Raw genomic sequence first — 21,027 nt, forward strand, 5'->3', positions numbered from 1 at the left:
CCAGAGAGTGGTGAGCACGTTGGTTTTAAAGGTTATGGCTGACCAGAGAGTGGTGAGCAGATTGGTTTTAAAGGTTATGGCTGACCAGAGAGTGGTGAGCACGTTGGTTTTAAAGGTTATGGCTGACCAGAGAGTGGTGAGCACGTTGGTTTTAAAGGTTATGGCTGACCAGAGAGTGGTGAGCACGTTGGTTTTAAAGGTTATGGCTGACCAGAGAGTGGTGAGTACGTTGGTTTTAAAGGTTATGGCTGACCAGAGAGTGGTGAGCACCTTGGTTTTAAAGGTTATGGCTGACCAGAGAGTGGTGAGCACCTTGGTTTTAAAGGTTATGGCTGACCAGAGAGTGGTGAGCACGTTGGTTTTAATAAGCATACATGGGCAACTTAATGTGGCCCACAGGTTAATATCCAAATATTGCTTCATTTCAGCTGTTACAATTCCAAACAATTGCAAACATGACCCGCTCTAATTACTTCAGTCTAATGTATTTGCACTCCCGGCTGGGTCGCCTGAGTGAGGGGTATGAGGTTGGTAGACCCGAAACCCCGTTGACCTCAGGATACATCACTGAGGATACGTCCCAGGTGCATCCATGCGATGTATTTTAGTAATAGTTCTTCTATTTATAGTGACTCATAGGAATAGACTATGTGACAACCAGGTATAGTCTGGTGACCACCGGAGAGATGGGTGACAGCCGGAATGTAGACGGCGCCCGGGTGAGCAGTATGGGTTAGCGCCCCAGCCTGTGTCCTCCGTGAGGAGCAAGCCAAAACAACCCTTGGTGAGGCCTTTAGGAGGGCCATGCAAGCGGAACCGCAGCACCATGTCCCTGCGGAACCATTGCCCACCACTCCTGAATTAACTGTCTGGACCTGGTGAGACGTAGGAGGGGCCCGGACAGGAGACAGCCCACAGAGCCTAGTCCCTCCATGTGCCAGAAGTGTACCTCCCAGCCCTGGCAGAGTAGTTCTGGAGTAGTTCCAACGGATTGTGGGCCCCTGGTTTTTCCCTAGTGGGACTGATTGAGGGTAGCTACTGGGACGTAAGTCGGGACTTGATCACTCCCGGCTGGGTCGCCTGAGTGAGGGGTATGATGTTGAGAGACCCGAAACCCCGTTGACCTCAGGATACATCACTGAGGATACGTCCCAGGTGCATCCATGCGATGTTTTTTAGTTATTGCATTTAAGTTCATAAAGTTAACCTATAACTAAATGCATTTGAACATAAATGAAAATGTTACTTTGCAGAATTCCAATAAAAAAACCCGAATAATTATCAGGATTTCAATTCAAATATAGCAAAAATGGCAGATCTACAAGCTCAACACGCAATGTATTTTGAGCTTATAGACCGCTCTACGAGCTTGTAGGTCTGCTAGTTTTGAAAATGTGGCACAAATCTTTGAATATATATATATATTCTTTCAGAGCCAAAGTTTTTAACTCAAATCTTTGCTTCTGGGGAACAACATATTTTCAGATGCGGTTCGGCGGCCAAATTCATATAATCTTGGGGGTCCATGAACACAGGGTTGCAGGGGGAAGGGAAGAAACATATAAAGTTTAGAGCTCCGGAACAGGTCGAAACGTTACAGCTTTTGCCATTTTATCCCATTTCGACCTGACACCAGATTCTACAAACGTCTTCTAAATCCTGACAGTTTTCTGAAAAACCCTATGTTTCTATGTCAGTGGTTCACAAACTATTTCATGTCAAGGACCCCAAAAATTATAAATTGGCCACCGACCCCCATCTGAAAATATGTAGTTCCAGTGACCACCCAGAAGCAAAGTTTTGAGTTAAAACGCTCGCTCTGAAAGAATATATTCAAAGATTTGTGCCACATGTTCACGATTGTTCAAAAATAGCAGACCTACAAGCTCGTAGCGCGGCACTCGGTGGCGCGCTATGAGCTTGTAGATCTGCTATTTTTCAATAGCTAAAGTATAACATAATGCTTTAAAACACCAAAAGGGGTTCCCGCCCAAAATGGGTTAAAATAAAGTAAGTCCTTGGAGCTCCGAGTCTAAACTAGTGTGCGGAGGTTTCTTCCTTCTCCTTGATGTCAGTCCACCACCTGTCCTAAATACAGGCAACAAGATGTGCACACAATCCTGTCCGTGAGCCGTTGAACTGGATGCACCGTTGTGGCTATTTAAGGTAATTTGTTTAACTGTTCCCAACCTCAACCTCTGCTCCTTCCTTGGTGTCTCTCAGATCTACTACTTTGCCGAGGCTCAGACGACCCACACCACCTATCCAGATGGCATGGAGATCCTACAGTTCTCCAACAACCAGACTGGTGAGCGTGGGCGAAAACTGTACCGCCCGATGTCGACACAGTCCTCACTCCCTCTTTTACACTTTTCATTTATCTCATTCTGGGCACCAGGAACCCCTTTTGGTGTTTTAAGCATTATGTTACACTTTAGCTATTGAAAAATCGCGAAAATGTGGCGCAAATCTTTGAATATATATTATTACAGAGTGAACGTTTTTTTAACTCAAACCTTTGCTTCAGGGGGGGTTCCTGGGACAACATATTTTCAGATGGGGGGGCTGGGGCATATTACAGATAGTTTGTGGGGTCCTTGACATGAAATATTGAGCACCACTGATACAGAAACATGGGTATTTCAGAAAACTGTCAGGATTTAGAAGATTTTTTTTTTTAATTTCTACGTCGGGCCTAAATGGGTTATTTGTAATTGTTGTTGGAAAAGAATAAGGAAGACTCTTTCTCCTCCTGGGGGAGACTAAAGAATCAAATAAAAATTAAATCAGTAAATGAAAAACCACAGCTCCCTCACGTATTAGCACCGAGTGGCGCGCTATGAACTTGTAGGTCTGCTATTTTTGAAAAGTCGTGAAAATGCGGCACAAATCTTTGAATATATATTCTTTCAGAGCGAACCTTTTTTTTTTTTTTGACGTCAGGCCTAAATGTGTTAATGGCATAAATTTTACTGATGGCCCAAGTGGGATTGTGGACGGTGTGCTGGCCTGGTGGGTCTAAATAGTAATAGTATGTCTATGCCTGTCCATTTAGTTAAGACGACCCATTCTCCGGTTGACATTTTCTGTGTACAAAATCTACAAATCCGTATCTTTTCCTTCCAGAGAAGCATTTCCCAGACGGTCATAAGGAGATCACCTTCCCAGACCAGACCGTGAAGACCCTGTACCCTGACGGCAGGGAGGAGAGTGTTCTGACTGACGGAACCATCATACACGTCAACCCGTAAGTCAGGAGGAGAACACTGGAACACATTCAGACTCTTTGAATATATAAATTTTTAAAGAAAACCTCTTTGACTCAAACCTTTGCTTCTAGGGGTCCCTGAGTCAACATATTTTGAGATGGGGGGCCCGTCCTCAAAAACATGTAATTTTGGGTATCCTTGACATGAAATAGTTTGAGGACCACTGATATTACATACGTTTTTCAGAAAACTGTTGGTATTTAGAAGAATTTTTTTTTAGAATCTGCCGCCCCAGGTCAGACAACCGGGAAAGTATGTGGTACAGTGGTTTAGTGGCCTCCGGTATTAAAGGGTTAATGGGTTAAATGACTTTGTCTTAACAGTAGAATACAACTTAGCAGGGTCGGATTTAGACACCTTTCCTATCTAAAGAAACCCATCAAACCTCCAGCCACGCCACGCACTGCCTCCTATCTAAAGGAACTCATCGAACCTCCAGCCACGCCACCCACTACCTCCTATCTAAAGGAACCCATCGAACCTCCAGCCGCGCCACCCACTACCTCCTATCTAAAGGAACCCATCGAACCTCCAGCCGCACCACCCACTGCCTCCTATCTAAAGGAACTCATCGAACCTCCATCGAACCTCCAGCCGCGCCACCCACCCCCTCCTATCTAAAGGAACCCATCGAACCTCCATCGAACCTCCAGCCACCCACTCCCTCCTATCTAAAGGAACCCATCGAACCTCCATCGAACCTCCAGCCACCCACTCCCTCCTATCTAAAGGAACCCATCGAACCTCCATCGAACCTCCAGCCACCCACTCCCTCCTATCTAAAGGAACCCATCGAACCTCCATCGAACCTCCAGCCACCCACTGCCTCCTATCTAAAGGAACCCATCGAACCTCCATCGAACCTCCAGCCACCCACTCCCTCCTATCTAAAGGAACCCATCGAACCTCCATCGAACCTCCAGCCACCCACTCCCTCCTATCTAAAGGAACCCATCGAACCTCCATCGAACCTCCAGCCACCCACTGCCTCCTATCTAAAGGAACCCATCGAACCTCCATCGAACCTCCAGCCACCCACTCCCTCCTATCTAAAGGAACCCATCGAACCTCCATCGAACCTCCAGCCACCCACTGCCTCCTATCTAAAGGAACCCATCGAACCTCCATCGAACCTCCAGCCACCCACTCCCTCCTATCTAAAGGAACCCATCGAACCTCCAGCCACCCACTCCCTCCTATCTAAAGGAACCCATCGAACCTCCATCGAACCTCCAGCCACCCACTCCCTCCTATCTAAAGGAACCCATCGAACCTCCAGCCACCCACTCCCTCCTATCTAAAGGAACTCATCGAACCTCCAGCCGCACCACCCACTGCCTCCTATCTAAAGGAACTCATCGAACCTCCAGCGGCGCCACGCACTGCCTCCTATCTAAAGGAACTCATCGAACCTCCAGCCGCACCACCCACTGCCTCCTATCTAAAGGAACTCATCGAACCTCCAGCCGCACCACCCACTGCCTCCTATCTAAAGGAACTCATCGAACCTCCAGCCGCACCACCCACTGCCTCCTATCTAAAGGAACCCATCGAACCTCCAGCGGCGCCACGCACTGCCTCCTATCTAAAGGAACCCATCGAACCTCCAGCCGCACCACCCACTGCCTCCTATCTAAAGGAACTCATCGAACCTCCAGCCGCACCACCCACTGCCTCCTATCTAAAGGAACTCATCGAACCTCCAGCCGCACCACCCACTGCCTCCTATCTAAAGGAACCCATCGAACCTCCAGCGGCGCCACGCACTGCCTCCTATCTAAAGGAACCCATCGAACCTCCAGCCACCCACTGCCTCCTATCTAAAGGAACTCATCGAACCTCCATCGAACCTCCAGCCACCCACTCCCTCCTATCTAAAGGAACCCATCGAACCTCCAGCCACCCACTCCCTCCTATCTAAAGGAACCCATCGAACCTCCAGCCACCCACTCCCTCCTATCTAAAGGAACCCATCGAACCTCCATCGAACCTCCAGCCACCCACTCCCTCCTATCTAAAGGAACCCATCGAACCTCCATCGAACCTCCAGCCACCCACTCCCTCCTATCTAAAGGAACCCATCGAACCTCCATCGAACCTCCAGCCACCCACTCCCTCCTATCTAAAGGAACCCATCGAACCTCCAGCCACCCACTGCCTCCTATCTAAAGGAACCCATCGAACCTCCAGCCACCCACTCCCTCCTATCTAAAGGAACCCATCGAACCTCCAGCCACCCACTCCCTCCTATCTAAAGGAACTCATCGAACCTCCATCGAACCTCCAGCCACCCACTCCCTCCTATCTAAAGGAACCCATCGAACCTCCAGCCACCCACTGCCTCCTATCTAAAGGAACCCATCGAACCTCCAGCCGCACCACCCACTGCCTCCTATCTAAAGGAACTCATCGAACCTCCAGCCGCACCACCCACTCCCTCCTATCTAAAGGAACTCATCGAACCTCCAGCCGCACCACCCACTGCCTCCTATCTAAAGGAACTCATCGAACCTCCAGCCGCACCACCCACTCCCTCCTATCTAAAGGAACTCATCGAACCTCCAGCCGCACCACCCACTGCCTCCTATCTAAAGGAACTCATCGAACCTCCAGCCGCACCACCCACTCCCTCCTATCTAAAGGAACCCATCGAACCTCCAGCCGCACCACCCACTCCCTCCTATCTAAAGGAACTCATCGAACCTCCATCGAACCTCCAGCCGCGCCACCCACCCCCTCCTATCTAAAGGAACTCATCGAACCTCCAGCCGCACCACCCACTGCCTCCTATCTAAAGGAACCCATCGAACCTCCAGCCGCACCACCCACTACCTCCTATCTAAAGGAACCCATCGAACCTCCAGCCGCACCACCCACTACCTCCTATCTAAAGGAACCCATCGAACCTCCAGCCGCACCACCCACTACCTCCTATCTAAAGGAACTCATCGAACCTCCAGCCGCACCACCCACTGCCTCCTATCTAAAGGAACCCATCGAACCTCCAGCCACGCCACGCACTGCCTCCTATCTAAAGGAACCCATCGAACCTCCAGCCGCACCACCCACTGCCTCCTATCTAAAGGAACTCATCGAACCTCCATCGAACCTCCAGCCACCCACTCCCTCCTATCTAAAGGAACCCATCGAACCTCCAGCCGCACCACCCACTGCCTCCTATCTAAAGGAACCCATCGAACCTCCAGCCGCACCACCCACTACCTCCTATCTAAAGGAACCCATCGAACCTCCAGCCGCGCCACCCACTCCCTCCTATCTAAAGGAACCCATCGAACCTCCAGCCGCACCACCCACTGCCTCCTATCTAAAGGAACCCATCGAACCTCCAGCCACGCCACGCACTGCCTCCTATCTAAAGGAACCCATCGAACCTCCAGCCACGCCACGCACTGCCTCCTATCTAAAGGAACCCATCGAACCTCCAGCCACGCCACGCACTGCCTCCTATCTAAAGGAACCCATCGAACCTCCAGCCACGCCACGCACTGCCTCCTATCTAAAGGAACCCATCGAACCTCCAGCCGCACCACCCACTGCCTCCTATCTAAAGGAACTCATCGAACCTCCATCGAACCTCCAGCCACCCACTCCCTCCTATCTAAAGGAACTCATCGAACCTCCAGCCGCACCACCCACTCCCTCCTATCTAAAGGAACCCATCGAACCTCCAGCCACGCCACGCACTGCCTCCTATCTAAAGGAACCCATCGAACCTCCAGCGGCGCCACGCACTGCCTCCTATCTAAAGGAACCCATCGAACCTCCAGCCGCACCACCCACTGCCTCCTATCTAAAGGAACTCATCGAACCTCCATCGAACCTCCAGCCACCCACTCCCTCCTATCTAAAGGAACCCATCGAACCTCCAGCCGCACCACCCACTCCCTCCTATCTAAAGGAACTCATCGAACCTCCAGCCGCACCACCCACTGCCTCCTATCTAAAGGAACTCATCGAACCTCCAGCCGCACCACCCACTGCCTCCTATCTAAAGGAACTCATCGAACCTCCAGCGGCGCCACGCACTGCCTCCTATCTAAAGGAACTCATCGAACCTCCAGCCGCACCACCCACTGCCTCCTATCTAAAGGAACTCATCGAACCTCCAGCCGCACCACCCACTGCCTCCTATCTAAAGGAACTCATCGAACCTCCAGCCGCACCACCCACTGCCTCCTATCTAAAGGAACCCATCGAACCTCCAGCCGCACCACCCACTGCCTCCTATCTAAAGGAACCCATCGAACCTCCAGCGGCGCCACGCACTGCCTCCTATCTAAAGGAACCCATCGAACCTCCAGCCGCACCACCCACTGCCTCCTATCTAAAGGAACTCATCGAACCTCCAGCCGCACCACCCACTGCCTCCTATCTAAAGGAACTCATCGAACCTCCAGCCGCACCACCCACTGCCTCCTATCTAAAGGAACCCATCGAACCTCCAGCGGCGCCACGCACTGCCTCCTATCTAAAGGAACCCATCGAACCTCCAGCCACCCACTGCCTCCTATCTAAAGGAACTCATCGAACCTCCATCGAACCTCCAGCCACCCACTCCCTCCTATCTAAAGGAACCCATCGAACCTCCAGCCACCCACTCCCTCCTATCTAAAGGAACCCATCGAACCTCCAGCCGCACCACCCACTCCCTCCTATCTAAAGGAACTCATCGAACCTCCAGCCGCACCACCCACTGCCTCCTATCTAAAGGAACTCATCGAACCTCCATCGAACCTCCAGCCACCCACTCCCTCCTATCTAAAGGAACCCATCGAACCTCCAGCCGCACCACCCACTCCCTCCTATCTAAAGGAACTCATCGAACCTCCAGCCGCACCACCCACTGCCTCCTATCTAAAGGAACTCATCGAACCTCCAGCCGCACCACCCACTCCCTCCTATCTAAAGGAACCCATCGAACCTCCAGCCACGCCACGCACTGCCTCCTATCTAAAGGAACCCATCGAACCTCCAGCGGCGCCACGCACTGCCTCCTATCTAAAGGAACCCATCGAACCTCCAGCCGCACCACCCACTGCCTCCTATCTAAAGGAACTCATCGAACCTCCATCGAACCTCCAGCCACCCACTCCCTCCTATCTAAAGGAACCCATCGAACCTCCAGCCGCACCACCCACTCCCTCCTATCTAAAGGAACTCATCGAACCTCCAGCCGCACCACCCACTGCCTCCTATCTAAAGGAACTCATCGAACCTCCAGCCGCACCACCCACTGCCTCCTATCTAAAGGAACCCATCGAACCTCCAGCCGCACCACCCACTACCTCCTATCTAAAGGAACTCATCGAACCTCCATCGAACCTCCAGCCACCCACTGCCTCCTATCTAAAGGAACCCATCGAACCTCCAGCCACCCACTGCCTCCTATCTAAAGGAACCCATCGAACCTCCATCGAACCTCCAGCCACCCACTCCCTCCTATCTAAAGGAACCCATCGAACCTCCATCGAACCTCCAGCCACCCACTGCCTCCTATCTAAAGGAACCCATCGAACCTCCAGCCACCCACTGCCTCCTATCTAAAGGAACCCATCGAACCTCCAGCCACCCACTGCCTCCTATCTAAAGGAACCCATCGAACCTCCAGCCACCCACTCCCTCCTATCTAAAGGAACCCATCGAACCTCCATCGAACCTCCAGCCACCCACTCCCTCCTATCTAAAGGAACCCATCGAACCTCCATCGAACCTCCAGCCACCCACTGCCTCCTATCTAAAGGAACCCATCGAACCTCCAGCCACCCACTCCCTCCTATCTAAAGGAACCCATCGAACCTCCATCGAACCTCCAGCCACCCACTCCCTCCTATCTAAAGGAACCCATCGAACCTCCATCGAACCTCCAGCCACCCACTGCCTCCTATCTAAAGGAACCCATCGAACCTCCAGCCACCCACTCCCTCCTATCTAAAGGAACCCATCGAACCTCCATCGAACCTCCAGCCACCCACTGCCTCCTATCTAAAGGAACCCATCGAACCTCCATCGAACCTCCAGCCACCCACTGCCTCCTATCTAAAGGAACCCATCGAACCTCCAGCCACCCACTCCCTCCTATCTAAAGGAACCCATCGAACCTCCATCGAACCTCCAGCCACCCACTCCCTCCTATCTAAAGGAACTCATCGAACCTCCATCGAACCTCCAGCCACCCACTGCCTCCTATCTAAAGGAACCCATCGAACCTCCATCGAACCTCCAGCCACCCACTCCCTCCTATCTAAAGGAACCCATCGAACCTCCATCGAACCTCCAGCCACCCACTGCCTCCTATCTAAAGGAACCCATCGAACCTCCAGCCACCCACTGCCTCCTATCTAAAGGAACCCATCGAACCTCCAGCCACCCACTGCCTCCTATCTAAAGGAACCCATCGAACCTCCATCGAACCTCCAGCCACCCACTGCCTCCTATCTAAAGGAACCCATCGAACCTCCAGCCACCCACTGCCTCCTATCTAAAGGAACCCATCGAACCTCCATCGAACCTCCAGCCACCCACTCCCTCCTATCTAAAGGAACCCATCGAACCTCCATCGAACCTCCAGCCACCCACTGCCTCCTATCTAAAGGAACCCATCGAACCTCCAGCCACCCACTGCCTCCTATCTAAAGGAACCCATCGAACCTCCAGCCACCCACTGCCTCCTATCTAAAGGAACCCATCGAACCTCCAGCCACCCACTGCCTCCTATCTAAAGGAACCCATCGAACCTCCAGCCACCCACTCCCTCCTATCTAAAGGAACCCATCGAACCTCCATCGAACCTCCAGCCACCCACTGCCTCCTATCTAAAGGAACCCATCGAACCTCCATCGAACCTCCAGCCACCCACTCCCTCCTATCTAAAGGAACCCATCGAACCTCCAGCCACCCACTGCCTCCTATCTAAAGGAACCCATCGAACCTCCAGCCACCCACTCCCTCCTATCTAAAGGAACCCATCGAACCTCCATCGAACCTCCAGCCACCCACTCCCTCCTATCTAAAGGAACCCATCGAACCTCCAGCCACCCACTGCCTCCTATCTAAAGGAACCCATCGAACCTCCATCGAACCTCCAGCCACCCACTGCCTCCTATCTAAAGGAACTCATCGAACCTCCATCGAACCTCCAGCCACCCACTGCCTCCTATCTAAAGGAACTCATCGAACCTCCATCGAACCTCCAGCCACCCACTGCCTCCTATCTAAAGGAACTCATCGAACCTCCATCGAACCTCCAGCCACCCACTCCCTCCTATCTAAAGGAACCCATCGAACCTCCAGCCACCCACTGCCTCCTATCTAAAGGAACCCATCGAACCTCCAGCCACCCACTGCCTCCTATCTAAAGGAACCCATCGAACCTCCAGCCACCCACTACCTCCTATCTAAAGGAACCCATCGAACCTCCAGCCACCCACTGCCTCCTATCTAAAGGAACCCATCGAACCTCCATCGAACCTCCAGCCACCCACTCCCTCCTATCTAAAGGAACCCATCGAACCTCCAGCCACCCACTGCCTCCTATCTAAAGGAACCCATCGAACCTCCAGCCACCCACTCCCTCCTATCTAAAGGAACTCATCGAACCTCCATCGAACCTCCAGCCACCCACTCCCTCCTATCTAAAGGAACCCATCGAACCTCCAGCCACCCACTGCCTCCTATCTAAAGGAACCCATCGAACCTCCAGCCACCCACTACCTCCTATCTAAAGGAACCCATCGAACCTCCATCGAACCTCCAGCCACCCACTCCCTCCTATCTAAAGGAACTCATCGAACCTCCATCGAACCTCCATCGAACCTCCAGCCACCCACTGCCTCCTATCTAAAGGAACTCATCGAACCTCCATCGAACCTCCATCGAACCTCCAGCCACCCACTGCCTCCTATCTAAAGGAACTCATCGAACCTCCATCGAACCTCCAGCCACCCACTGCCTCCTATCTAAAGGAACTCATCGAACCTCCATCGAACCTCCAGCCACCCACTCCCTCCTATCTAAAGGAACCCATCGAACCTCCAGCCGCACCACCCACTACCTCCTATCTAAAGGAACCCATCGAACCTCCAGCCGCACCACCCACTCCCTCCTATCTAAAGGAACTCATCGAACCTCCATCGAACCTCCAGCCACGCCACCCACTCCCTCCTATCTAAAGGAACCCATCGAACCTCCAGCCGCACCACCCACTCCCTCCTATCTAAAGGAACCCATCGAACCTCCAGCCGCACCACCCACTCCCTCCTATCTAAAGGAACTCATCGAACCTCCATCGAACCTCCAGCCAACCACTCCCTCCTATCTAAAGGAACCCATCGAACCTCCAGCCGCGCCACCCACTCCCTGCTCAAAAACTTGCTCGGAATCAAAACGACGACTGTCCGCACAATGGGGGACCGACCGGGCTTTCTGATCAGCTCTCCTCGGCTGTGAAATGCCCTGCCCGACCCGTACCACCTGAGGGCACACAGTACCACCTGAGAGAACACAGTCCGTTGGCGTTTTTTAAAAGGGGACTAAAGACCTTCAGCCTTTTTTCAGAAAGGCTTTTGCCTAGAAGGACCTGGTGTTGCCTAGAAGGACCTGGTGTTGCCTGTGTTCAGTGTGTTTTACACTTATTTTTTCTCTTTCAATGTAGCTCTGAGATGTCAGTCATTAGCCTGATATCGACAATCTATCTCTAACCCTAAACACAACCACAACGGGAGCAGCGCAGTTCGAGCGGTAGTCCGACCATCGTTTCCGCATGTCGTACTGTTGGTGTGTCTAATCCTAGTCCCACATACCGCTAGATATTATCATTACTTTCGAGACCTGTACACTTCACTACCCAGTACCCATATCCACCGTCGGGACACGCAACAAGCTCTATATGCAAAATAATATAAGTTTTGTTAAAGTAGCTAATATCAGATTGCTGCAGCAAGTCGGTGGCAGTAAATTGTAGTGATACGAAACACAGAATCAAGTTAAATTGATTCTGATTTATATCCGATGTGCTCAGTGTAGTTTTGGTGAATAATTACTGTATACAATCACATTTTAACTCAAATCTTTGCTTCTGGGGGAGGTCCCTGGAACAATTATATTTCCAGTTGGGGGGCGGAGGCATATTACATAGTTTTTGGGGTCCTTGACATGAAATATTGAGCACCACTGATACAGAAACATGAGGTTTTTCAGAAAACTGTCAGTATTTTGAAGACATTTTTTTAATTTTGACGTCAGGCCTAAATGGCTTAATGTAAATCACTCTGGATTAAGAGCGTCTGCTAAATGCCTAAATTGTAACTTGCAGGGACGGCACCAAGGAGATCCAGTTCAACACGGGGCAGAAGGAGGTCCACACGGCCCAGTACAAGAGGAGGGAGTACCCCGACGGCACGCTGAAGACCGTCTTCACGGACGGCAGGCAGGAGACGCGCTACCCCACCGGGCGACTCCGGATCAAAGACAAAGATGGCAACGTTGTCCTGGACCAGATCGCCACGGACGGCGATTCTCCTCAACAGTTTTGAGTTCAAAGGAAGGACCCCATTAAGGTCACACATGGACCCCGATTTGAAATTGCGTTTTCATTTCTTGACTGGGAGGGACCCCCATCTAGACTGTAAAACAGTGGCTTTTTTAACCTTGAGTATGCATTGTGTGTGATGTTTACTACATATTTATTTTAAGCTGATTGTTTTTTTTTGTAAATTAAATTAAATACATTTTAACATTTTACCTTTTGCTTTTGAGACTCCTCTTTATTATCTCTTTATTACGTCCCACTGGGAGGAGACCCCGGGGCAGACCAAGGATCACGTCCCACTGGGAGGAGACCCCGGGGCAGACCAAGGCGCAGTTGGAGGAAACGCATCGACTCAACTGGCCTTGCAACTTCTCGGGATCCCCCAGGAGGAAGTCACTAATGTTGCTCTGGAGCAAGGAAGCTCTGAGAAGGAAGGGAAGTGGTCACGTGACTGGGCTGCGCCATGACACTTTCATGGACACTTTCATGGGAGCCAAACTCACACCGGAAGTTCAATGAACAAACATTATTTATGAACAATTGAGACCTTTTGTAAAGTAATCACTTCTGGAAAATAACAGAAGACATATCACAGGTTGTTTTCTAATCACTTACTTTTCGATGTGCACAGAGTGCACAGTATATCATTTTATCTGAGGATCTAAACAGCAGCAGGTATCGTTTCTGGCGTTGAAGTATCGCGAGATTTGGTGGCAGACAGGAAACGGTGGGAAGTCTCGCGATACTTGGTGCGTTCAGAAAGGTACTTTGTGCTCTTTAGATACCATACCTCTAGAAACATTACAGTGTACACATCGAATAACAACACAGCAGACAATGTGTTACATGTCTTCTGTTCTTTTCCAGAAGTGATTACTTTACAAAAGGTGTTCATAAATAATGTTTGTTCATGAGCTGTTCACTGAGCTCTCATTGACTCCAGTGCATTCTGCCAAACTTCCGGGTAGTTTGGCTCCCATGAAAGTGTCATGGTGCAGCCCAGTCACGTGACCACGTCTCTTCCTTCTCAGAGCTTCCTTGCTCTGGAGAGGGAAGTCTGGAGCTCTCTGGTGGAGCTGTTGCCCCTGCGACCTGACTACGGATAAGCGGTTGAAGATGGATGGATAGTTTTATCACTAATGGTTTTCTGTTTGGACCCTTTTAATGAAGTTTCCAGTGTGTGAATTTCACGGTTAAAATACACTTTCAATTGAATATTTTATAGTTTAAAACCCATTCTGGGTGGGAACCCCTTTTGGTGTTTTAAGCATTATGTTATGCTTTAGCTATTTAAAAATAGCAGATCTACAAGCTCATAGTGTGGCACCGAGTGCAGTGCTATGAGCTTGTAGATCTGCTATTTTTGAAATATTGTGAAAATGTGGCACAAATTTGAAATGTATATATATTTACATATATAATGTACTGTACACTATCCATGTTTGTGCAGTTGTGCTACTGCCCTTGGCCACAAGGTGGGGCAAATTTCTTGGAAAATTTGGTGGATGTGAGTTTAATTGAGTGGTAAATAGATATATATATATATTTTTTTTTTAAACTGCTTTTTACATGCATGATTACATTTCCTTCAGCATGTTCCATTGATATGCAGTTTCCATAGGCCTTAACTTAAGGACCAGATCTATATGCAGTTTCCATAGCCTTAACTTAAGGACCAGATCTATATGCAGTTTCCATAGCCTTAACTTAAGGACCAGATCTATATGCAGTTTCCATAGCCTTAACTTAAGGACCAGATCTATATGCAGTTGCATTGACTGGATATAAGTCAGAAAAGATCTTATTGTGTGTGTGTGTGTGAGAGAGACTGTGTGTGACTGACTGTGTGTGTGTGTGTGTGTGTGTGAGAGACTGTGACTGTGTGTGTGTGTGTGTGTGTGTGTGTGTGTGTGTGTGTGTGTGTGTGTGTGTGAGACTGACTGTGTGTGTGTGTGTGTGTCTGTGTGTGTGTGACTGACTGTGTTGCTGTGTGTGTGTGTGTGTGACTGACTGTCTCTGTGTGTGTGTGTGTGTGTGTGTGTGTGTGTGACTGGCTGTGTGTGTGTGTGTGTGTGTGTGTGTGACTGACTATGTGTGTGTGTGAGACTGACTGTGTGTGACTGTGTGTGTGCATGTGCGTGTGTGACTGTGCGTGTGTGTGTGCGTGTGCATGCATGTCCATCTGCTGACACTATCAAATGCTTTGTGATTTCATGTCCAGCACACTAGTAGTAATTAAGCACAGTGTAGAAAAGGATTCTCTGATAAACCAGGTTTCAACGTTGGCGCTGTGCCCTAATTAATACACCATTAAATTATGAAATGAAAATGTTTTGCGAACCACTGACCTATTGGAACCGCCGTCCGTTGAACAAGGAAGTGTCTGTTGAACCAGGCTGATTATGTTTAACGTTGGAGTGACCTCTGACCTCTCTGACAACTAAAGGTTGAAGGAGTGCACTTTAAGGTTCAGCGGTGGGTCATTCTGGCAGACGGGAGAAAAATGCCCCACTGAATACTTAGCTGTGTGTGTGTGTGCGTGTGTGTGTGTGTGTGCGTGCGTGCGTGCGTGCGTGCGTGCGTGCGTGCGTCAGGGCTGGAATGAGGCAAAAAATTCGGCCCGGACATTTCCGCGGAATTTGGCCCAGACTGGCCCACCACAACCAGTGTGCAGATACTCTACTGACTTTTCGGGACGGAGGCCCAAACAAATACTTGAAATACAAGCCCTTAACACCACCACACTTACAGTACAACATAAATGATACACAACCCACAGACAACTCATTTAACATTTGGCCCAGGCCGGCCCACCAGAGGGTCGTCCCACCGGGCCTGGTACGTCCTGTGGCCAGTCCACCCCTGGCGTGTGTATGTGTACACTCCCAGGGTTAAATGAAGTATGAACACTGAGGATGTGACTGTACTGTACTGTACTGTACTGTACTGTACTGTACTGTACTGTACTGTACTGTACTGTACTGTGTTCTCCTATGAAAACTCCCCTGAGAACAGTGGTTGAAAGTAAATATTAAGTACATTTACTTAATTAAAGTAATGTACAATTTTGAGGTATTTGCACTTTACTTGAGTATATATAATTCCAAAACTTTTACTTATACTCCACTACCGCTCGGATCCAAATATTGTACTTTTAATCCACTACATTTATTTGAAAACTGTAGTTACTTTAGCTCTTTTGTAGATTTGGATTATTATTTCAAAACATACATTAAACACTTTTAGGTCATTTGAAGATAGCCGATCTACAAGCTCACAATGCGTCGCGATCGGACGCATTGTGAGCTTGTAGGTCTGCTATTGTCAAAATTGTCAAATTGAAAACTTGGGAAATGGGACATTCTGCATCTGGTTTAAAGAGTAGCCTACTTTCTACTTTAAAACCCATTCTGAGCGGGAACCCCTTTTGGTGTTAGCATTATGTTATGCTTTAGCTATTGAAAAATATCAGATCTACAAGCTCGTAGCGCGCCACCGAGTGGCGCGCTACGAGCTTGTAGGTCTGCTATTTTAGAAAAATCGAAGAACCACCGACATAGAAACATAGCTTTTTCAGAAAACTGTCAGGATGTAGAAGACATTTTTAGAATCTGATCTCAGGTCAAAATGGGTACATTTTTGATACCAATACTTTTGCACTTTTTCTCAACTTTTGCAAACTTTAAAATATGTGTATACTAGTACTTTTTCCACCCCTGCCTGTGAGGAGGACAGGGGGTGGACGGGTTGGTTCTTCCTGGTTCCAGTAGCAGGTCGACCCAGTCAGGGTAATCCTCGCTTTTTCCTGTCCGTTATCCCCCCCCCCCCCCTCAATCCAGGGACCCTGCGCCCTGCGGACAGGGAGGAGCAGGCAGGGTAATCCTCGCTACCCCCCCCCCCCCCCCCCTGCGGACAGGGAGGAGCAGGCAGGAAACCTCTGCCGGTGTCTGAGTGTCTGTTCTTGTCCAAGGCCTGGGAGGGAATGTGGGAATGTTATCACTTCTCCCATGTTGGAATGAACTTTCACTGCAGGAAGTGATGTTTATGATGAATGCTGGGCTGCACCCAAGGGGCCAGTGAGGCACTCCAACGTTGAAGCACTGGGCCCTAGTGGTAGGAGGAGGGACTACAGGCGGACCTGTGGATTCATGACCGGGAAACCCCGTGCAGCTGGGCTTTAACATTGAGCGCTCGGTTGCACTTCCGCATTTGACCACCAAAATTTGGTGGTCAAATGCGGAAGTAGACGTTCTGAGACGGTACTTCCGGCAGTCTTCCGGGTGCTTCAAAACGCCACTGAGCAACTTCCACTGACATGAATAGCTGGGGGGGCGGAGCTTCGCGCCAGTTCAGTCGCTATCCTTTTATATACTCTATGGCTGCACCGCACCGCACAGGGGACGTTGTGATGAATGCTGGGCTGCACCGCACGGCACAGGGACGTAGTGATGAATGCTGGGCTGCACCGCACGGCACAGGGACGTAGTGATGAATGCTGGGCTGCACCGCACGGCACAGGGACGTAGTGATGAATGCTGGGCTGCACCGCACGGCACAGGGACGTAGTGATGAATGCTGGGCTGCACCGCACGGCACAGGGACGTAGTGATGAATGCTGGGCTGCACCGCACGGCACAGGGACGTAGTGATGAATGCTGGGCTGCACCGCACGGCACAGGGACGTAGTGATGAATGCTGGGCTGCACCGCACGGCACAGGGACGTAGTGATGAATGCCCAATTGATTTTTTTTCCCCCCGAAGTCTCCTGAACTTGAACGCAGCATTTTGCGTTGAACAAATGTGTTTAGAAATCCATGTCGTTACACCTGCATCTCCACTAGCTAAAGAGTACTGGGTTGCGCCCCCGAAAATAGCAGATCTACAAGTTCTCAACGCGTCGCGTTGAGAACTTGTAGATTCTATTTTAACTATTTTTGTCCAAAAGTGCCCTCTTATGGGATTTCAGCCCCTGGGATTTCAGCCCCTGCCTCTCTGACACTCTCTGCACGTCCCTGTCTGCACTGCACATGGCCCTCTGTTGTTCACAGTTCACCATGCAGACAGGAGGATCTACTATGGTTCTGTTGTTCACAGTTCACCATGCAGACAGGAGGATCTACTATGATTCTGTTGTTCACAGTTCACCATGCAGACAGGAGGATCTACTATGATTCTGTTGTTCACAGTTCACCATGCAGACAGGAGGATCTACTATGATTCTGTTGTTCACAGTTCACCATGCAGACAGGAGGATCTACTATGATTCTGTTGTTCACAGTTCACCATGCAGACAGGAGGATCTTCTATGATTCTGTTGTTCACAGTTCACGTTCATGTGGTGGACTCCATCACAGACAATGGCCTTCAAGCCTTTAAACGCAGAGCTCACAGATATCTCCTGAACACCCCTGCAGTGAACCATTTGATTGGCCAATGGATATGTATTTAAAAAAGTTCACCATGCAGACAGGAGGATCTACTTTGATTCCACAAAGTCACGTCTTTTTCATGTTTCTGCGGGTGTTTTGATTTGAATAATAATTTAAGTGCCTCGAATATAGGAGTGCACCATTTTCATATATTGCTACACTTTGCACCCCATCTTGTTTACAAAAAGAACGAGGGCTAGTTGGAGGATGTTTAGAAGAGAAGGTGTGACCAGCATGCCTATAATGCCTCTTGTGCAATAAAGGTGAAATCAAGTGTATTTTCAGCCGTCATGTTGCATACAACACTACACACACACACACACACACACACACACACACCACACACATACACACTACAAAGGAGGGTGTCTGACAGGAGTGGGTGGGGCGGTCTTTGACAAAGGTCACAGATCAAATTTGAATCAACAGCAACTTGAGTGCATGGCTACCGACCGACCAGGGAAATGGAGCGTGAACAGGGAGCCCTTCCCAAAGCAATACGATTGGTTGGGTGTCGACTTCTCTATATGGGTTTTAATAACTATTCAGTCCATTATTAGATAGAAATCTAATCAAATTTCTCTTTATAGTGTTATTACAGATTTGTAGGAATACGTTGTACAACTTGATGAGGAAAACGGCTGTGGTATTCTGATCAAAATGTTCAGCCCTCTGATCGAATGAGTTGATTCGTGATGTAACAGGTGGTATTTGCGTTCATCCATGTCATTTGCTGTTCATATTCATATCACATGGACACATTAATTTAGGGATATGCATCTCTGGGCATATCATTAAAATATGCCAGTTCTTAAGATTCCATGACTTACGTTTACAGCCTGCGTATTGGACTATTAGATAACCTTTGGACAATAACGACGCATTAGGTTTCAGTGGTTGTCTCAGGTACGTCCTGGAGGCAGGGTGGTGTTTAATAGCAGAGGCACAACACCCAGATGAACTTTGACTGTGACAGAGTAAGAGTGGCTTCTGCTTCTGTGAATACTTGAAAAATGCCTTTCTACCTACAGTAAGTGGCAGAATACAATATATGAAGTTGAAAAGGGATAATAATTGGGTTAATTTGCTCGGAACCAACTGGAAAGGAGGAAGACGGCGGTCGGCAGGAGAACGGGGCATGTTTGTCACATAAATGCTTATTTTGCCATAATGTTTACCTCAGTCTAGTTGGACAATCACACACCGTCGTACATGCACGCAAGAAAGAAAGAAGGTTAGGCAGGCAGGCAGGCAAAGAAAGAAAAAACACACCCGTGTGAACTGAGTGGTGCAACTACCCCCCCCCCCCCCCCCCCCAACAGTTCAGCACTATCTCTCTCTCTCTTTCTGGCACAACAGCGCCACTTTTGCCCCTACTGGTACTCATAGTCACATAGTCACACACATAGTCACATATAGTCACATTAACACGGACATTGCTGTTCCTTGGAGTGGTTGCACCACTCAAAAATAACCTCAGACAGGCAGGCAGGCAGGCAGGCAGGCAGGCAGGCAGGCAGACAGGCAGGCAGGCAGGCAGGCAGGCAGGCAGCAGGCAGGCAGGCAGGCAGGCAGGCAGGCAGGCAGGCAGGCAGGCAGGCAGGCAGGCAGGCAGGCAGGCAGGCAGGCAACCAAAGCAAGCAATGATCTTGACCCCAGTGACCAAAGGCTGAAAATGATTTCCAGTGTGGCCACATAAATGGTAGATCAGAGGCTTGATGTTTTCTCCCTCTCTCTCATCCTCTGAGCCGTGCAAACACAGCGGAACATACACGATGTCTCCAGACCCATGTTGGTCACATACATGTTTAGTTATGAAAGAATGTCAACATGGCCTCAACACTTCTGGCTCATCTACTTAGTGGGAGCATAATCTGCATATCACATGCAATGTCTGGCTGCATTTGGCCAGCTGTGTTTGATTTAGTCTGTTTTTCTCCACTGTACAGTTTGATGAAACATACATGCAGTAGTAATTTAGTCATAGGACCACAATGGAAACAAATATCTAGACTGTTTTTGTGTTATTCCTTTTAGCCTTAATGTACTGTACTGTACTGTAAAGCAAAGTTCAAAGTAAAGTTCTTTGTTTACCCAGGGTGAATGGACTAAGCTCGAGATGCTTGTTTACAGCCAGACCCTGCTCATAGAACATTTCATGGTAGGGGTTCAATGCCTTGCTCAAGGGCACTTCAGCGGTGGTAATTTTAACGTGCCGGTCCGGGGATTCGAACTGGCGACCTTCCGATAACAAGACCGCTCCGCAAACCGTTCGGCCACCGCTGCCCCTGAGTGCTGTACTGTACTGTACTGTACTGTACTGTACTGTACTGTACTGTACTGTACTGTACTGTACTGTACTGTACTGTACTGTACTGTACTGTACTGTACCATGTGCTGTTTACATTTCTGACTAATAAAGTATTCAATCAATAAAAGAAAAGAGCTGAATGCATTGCAAACTATACACTCAAAGACTGTAATCAGTAGCTATAGTTTACATTCAGGTAAAGATGTGGTCAAAGTCCTCCAATGGAGGAGGCCTTCGCAAATATACACTCCCTCGGTGTACGTTCTACTTTTAATATTCAAAGATGCCAACTTGTTTGTCCTCGGCAAACCTACACTACCTGTCAGACAATGCAGCTGGCTGGAGGGCTGGCTGATACCCAGCCATACAACCACAACCACACCCTGTTGAGGTTTTCCTGCTAGGTTCTCCCAACTGCCTGATGATGCAATGAGTTTCAGGCAGTGGTGTAAAGTAACTAAGTACTTTTA

The 21,027-nt window shown here is 49.4% G+C and overlaps 1 protein-coding gene across 3 annotated transcripts in view; it reads left to right on the forward strand.

Annotated features, from left to right (window-relative positions):
• cpap (centrosome assembly and centriole elongation protein) overlaps positions 1-13,028 on the forward strand; it is a 29,010-nt gene extending 15,982 nt beyond the window's left edge. For 2 of the 3 annotated variants that reach the window (XM_079519274.1, XM_079519273.1), the window contains exons 16-18: positions 2,224-2,308; positions 3,127-3,247; positions 12,601-13,028. In XM_079519274.1, coding sequence (XP_079375400.1) covers positions 2,224-2,308; positions 3,127-3,247; positions 12,601-12,820 — 426 coding nt within the window. In that variant the 3' untranslated portion in view covers positions 12,821-13,028. Of the gene's footprint in view, positions 1-241; positions 263-2,223; positions 2,309-3,126; positions 3,248-12,600 lie in introns of all 3 variants that reach the window. The other variant, XM_079519275.1, reaches the window with a different exon arrangement.
• Positions 13,029-21,027: the final 7,999 nt, after the last annotated feature.

The sequence above is a fragment of the Electrona antarctica genome (assembly GCF_951216825.1).
Source record: "Electrona antarctica genome assembly, chromosome: 13".
NCBI lineage: Eukaryota > Metazoa > Chordata > Actinopteri > Myctophiformes > Myctophidae > Electrona > Electrona antarctica.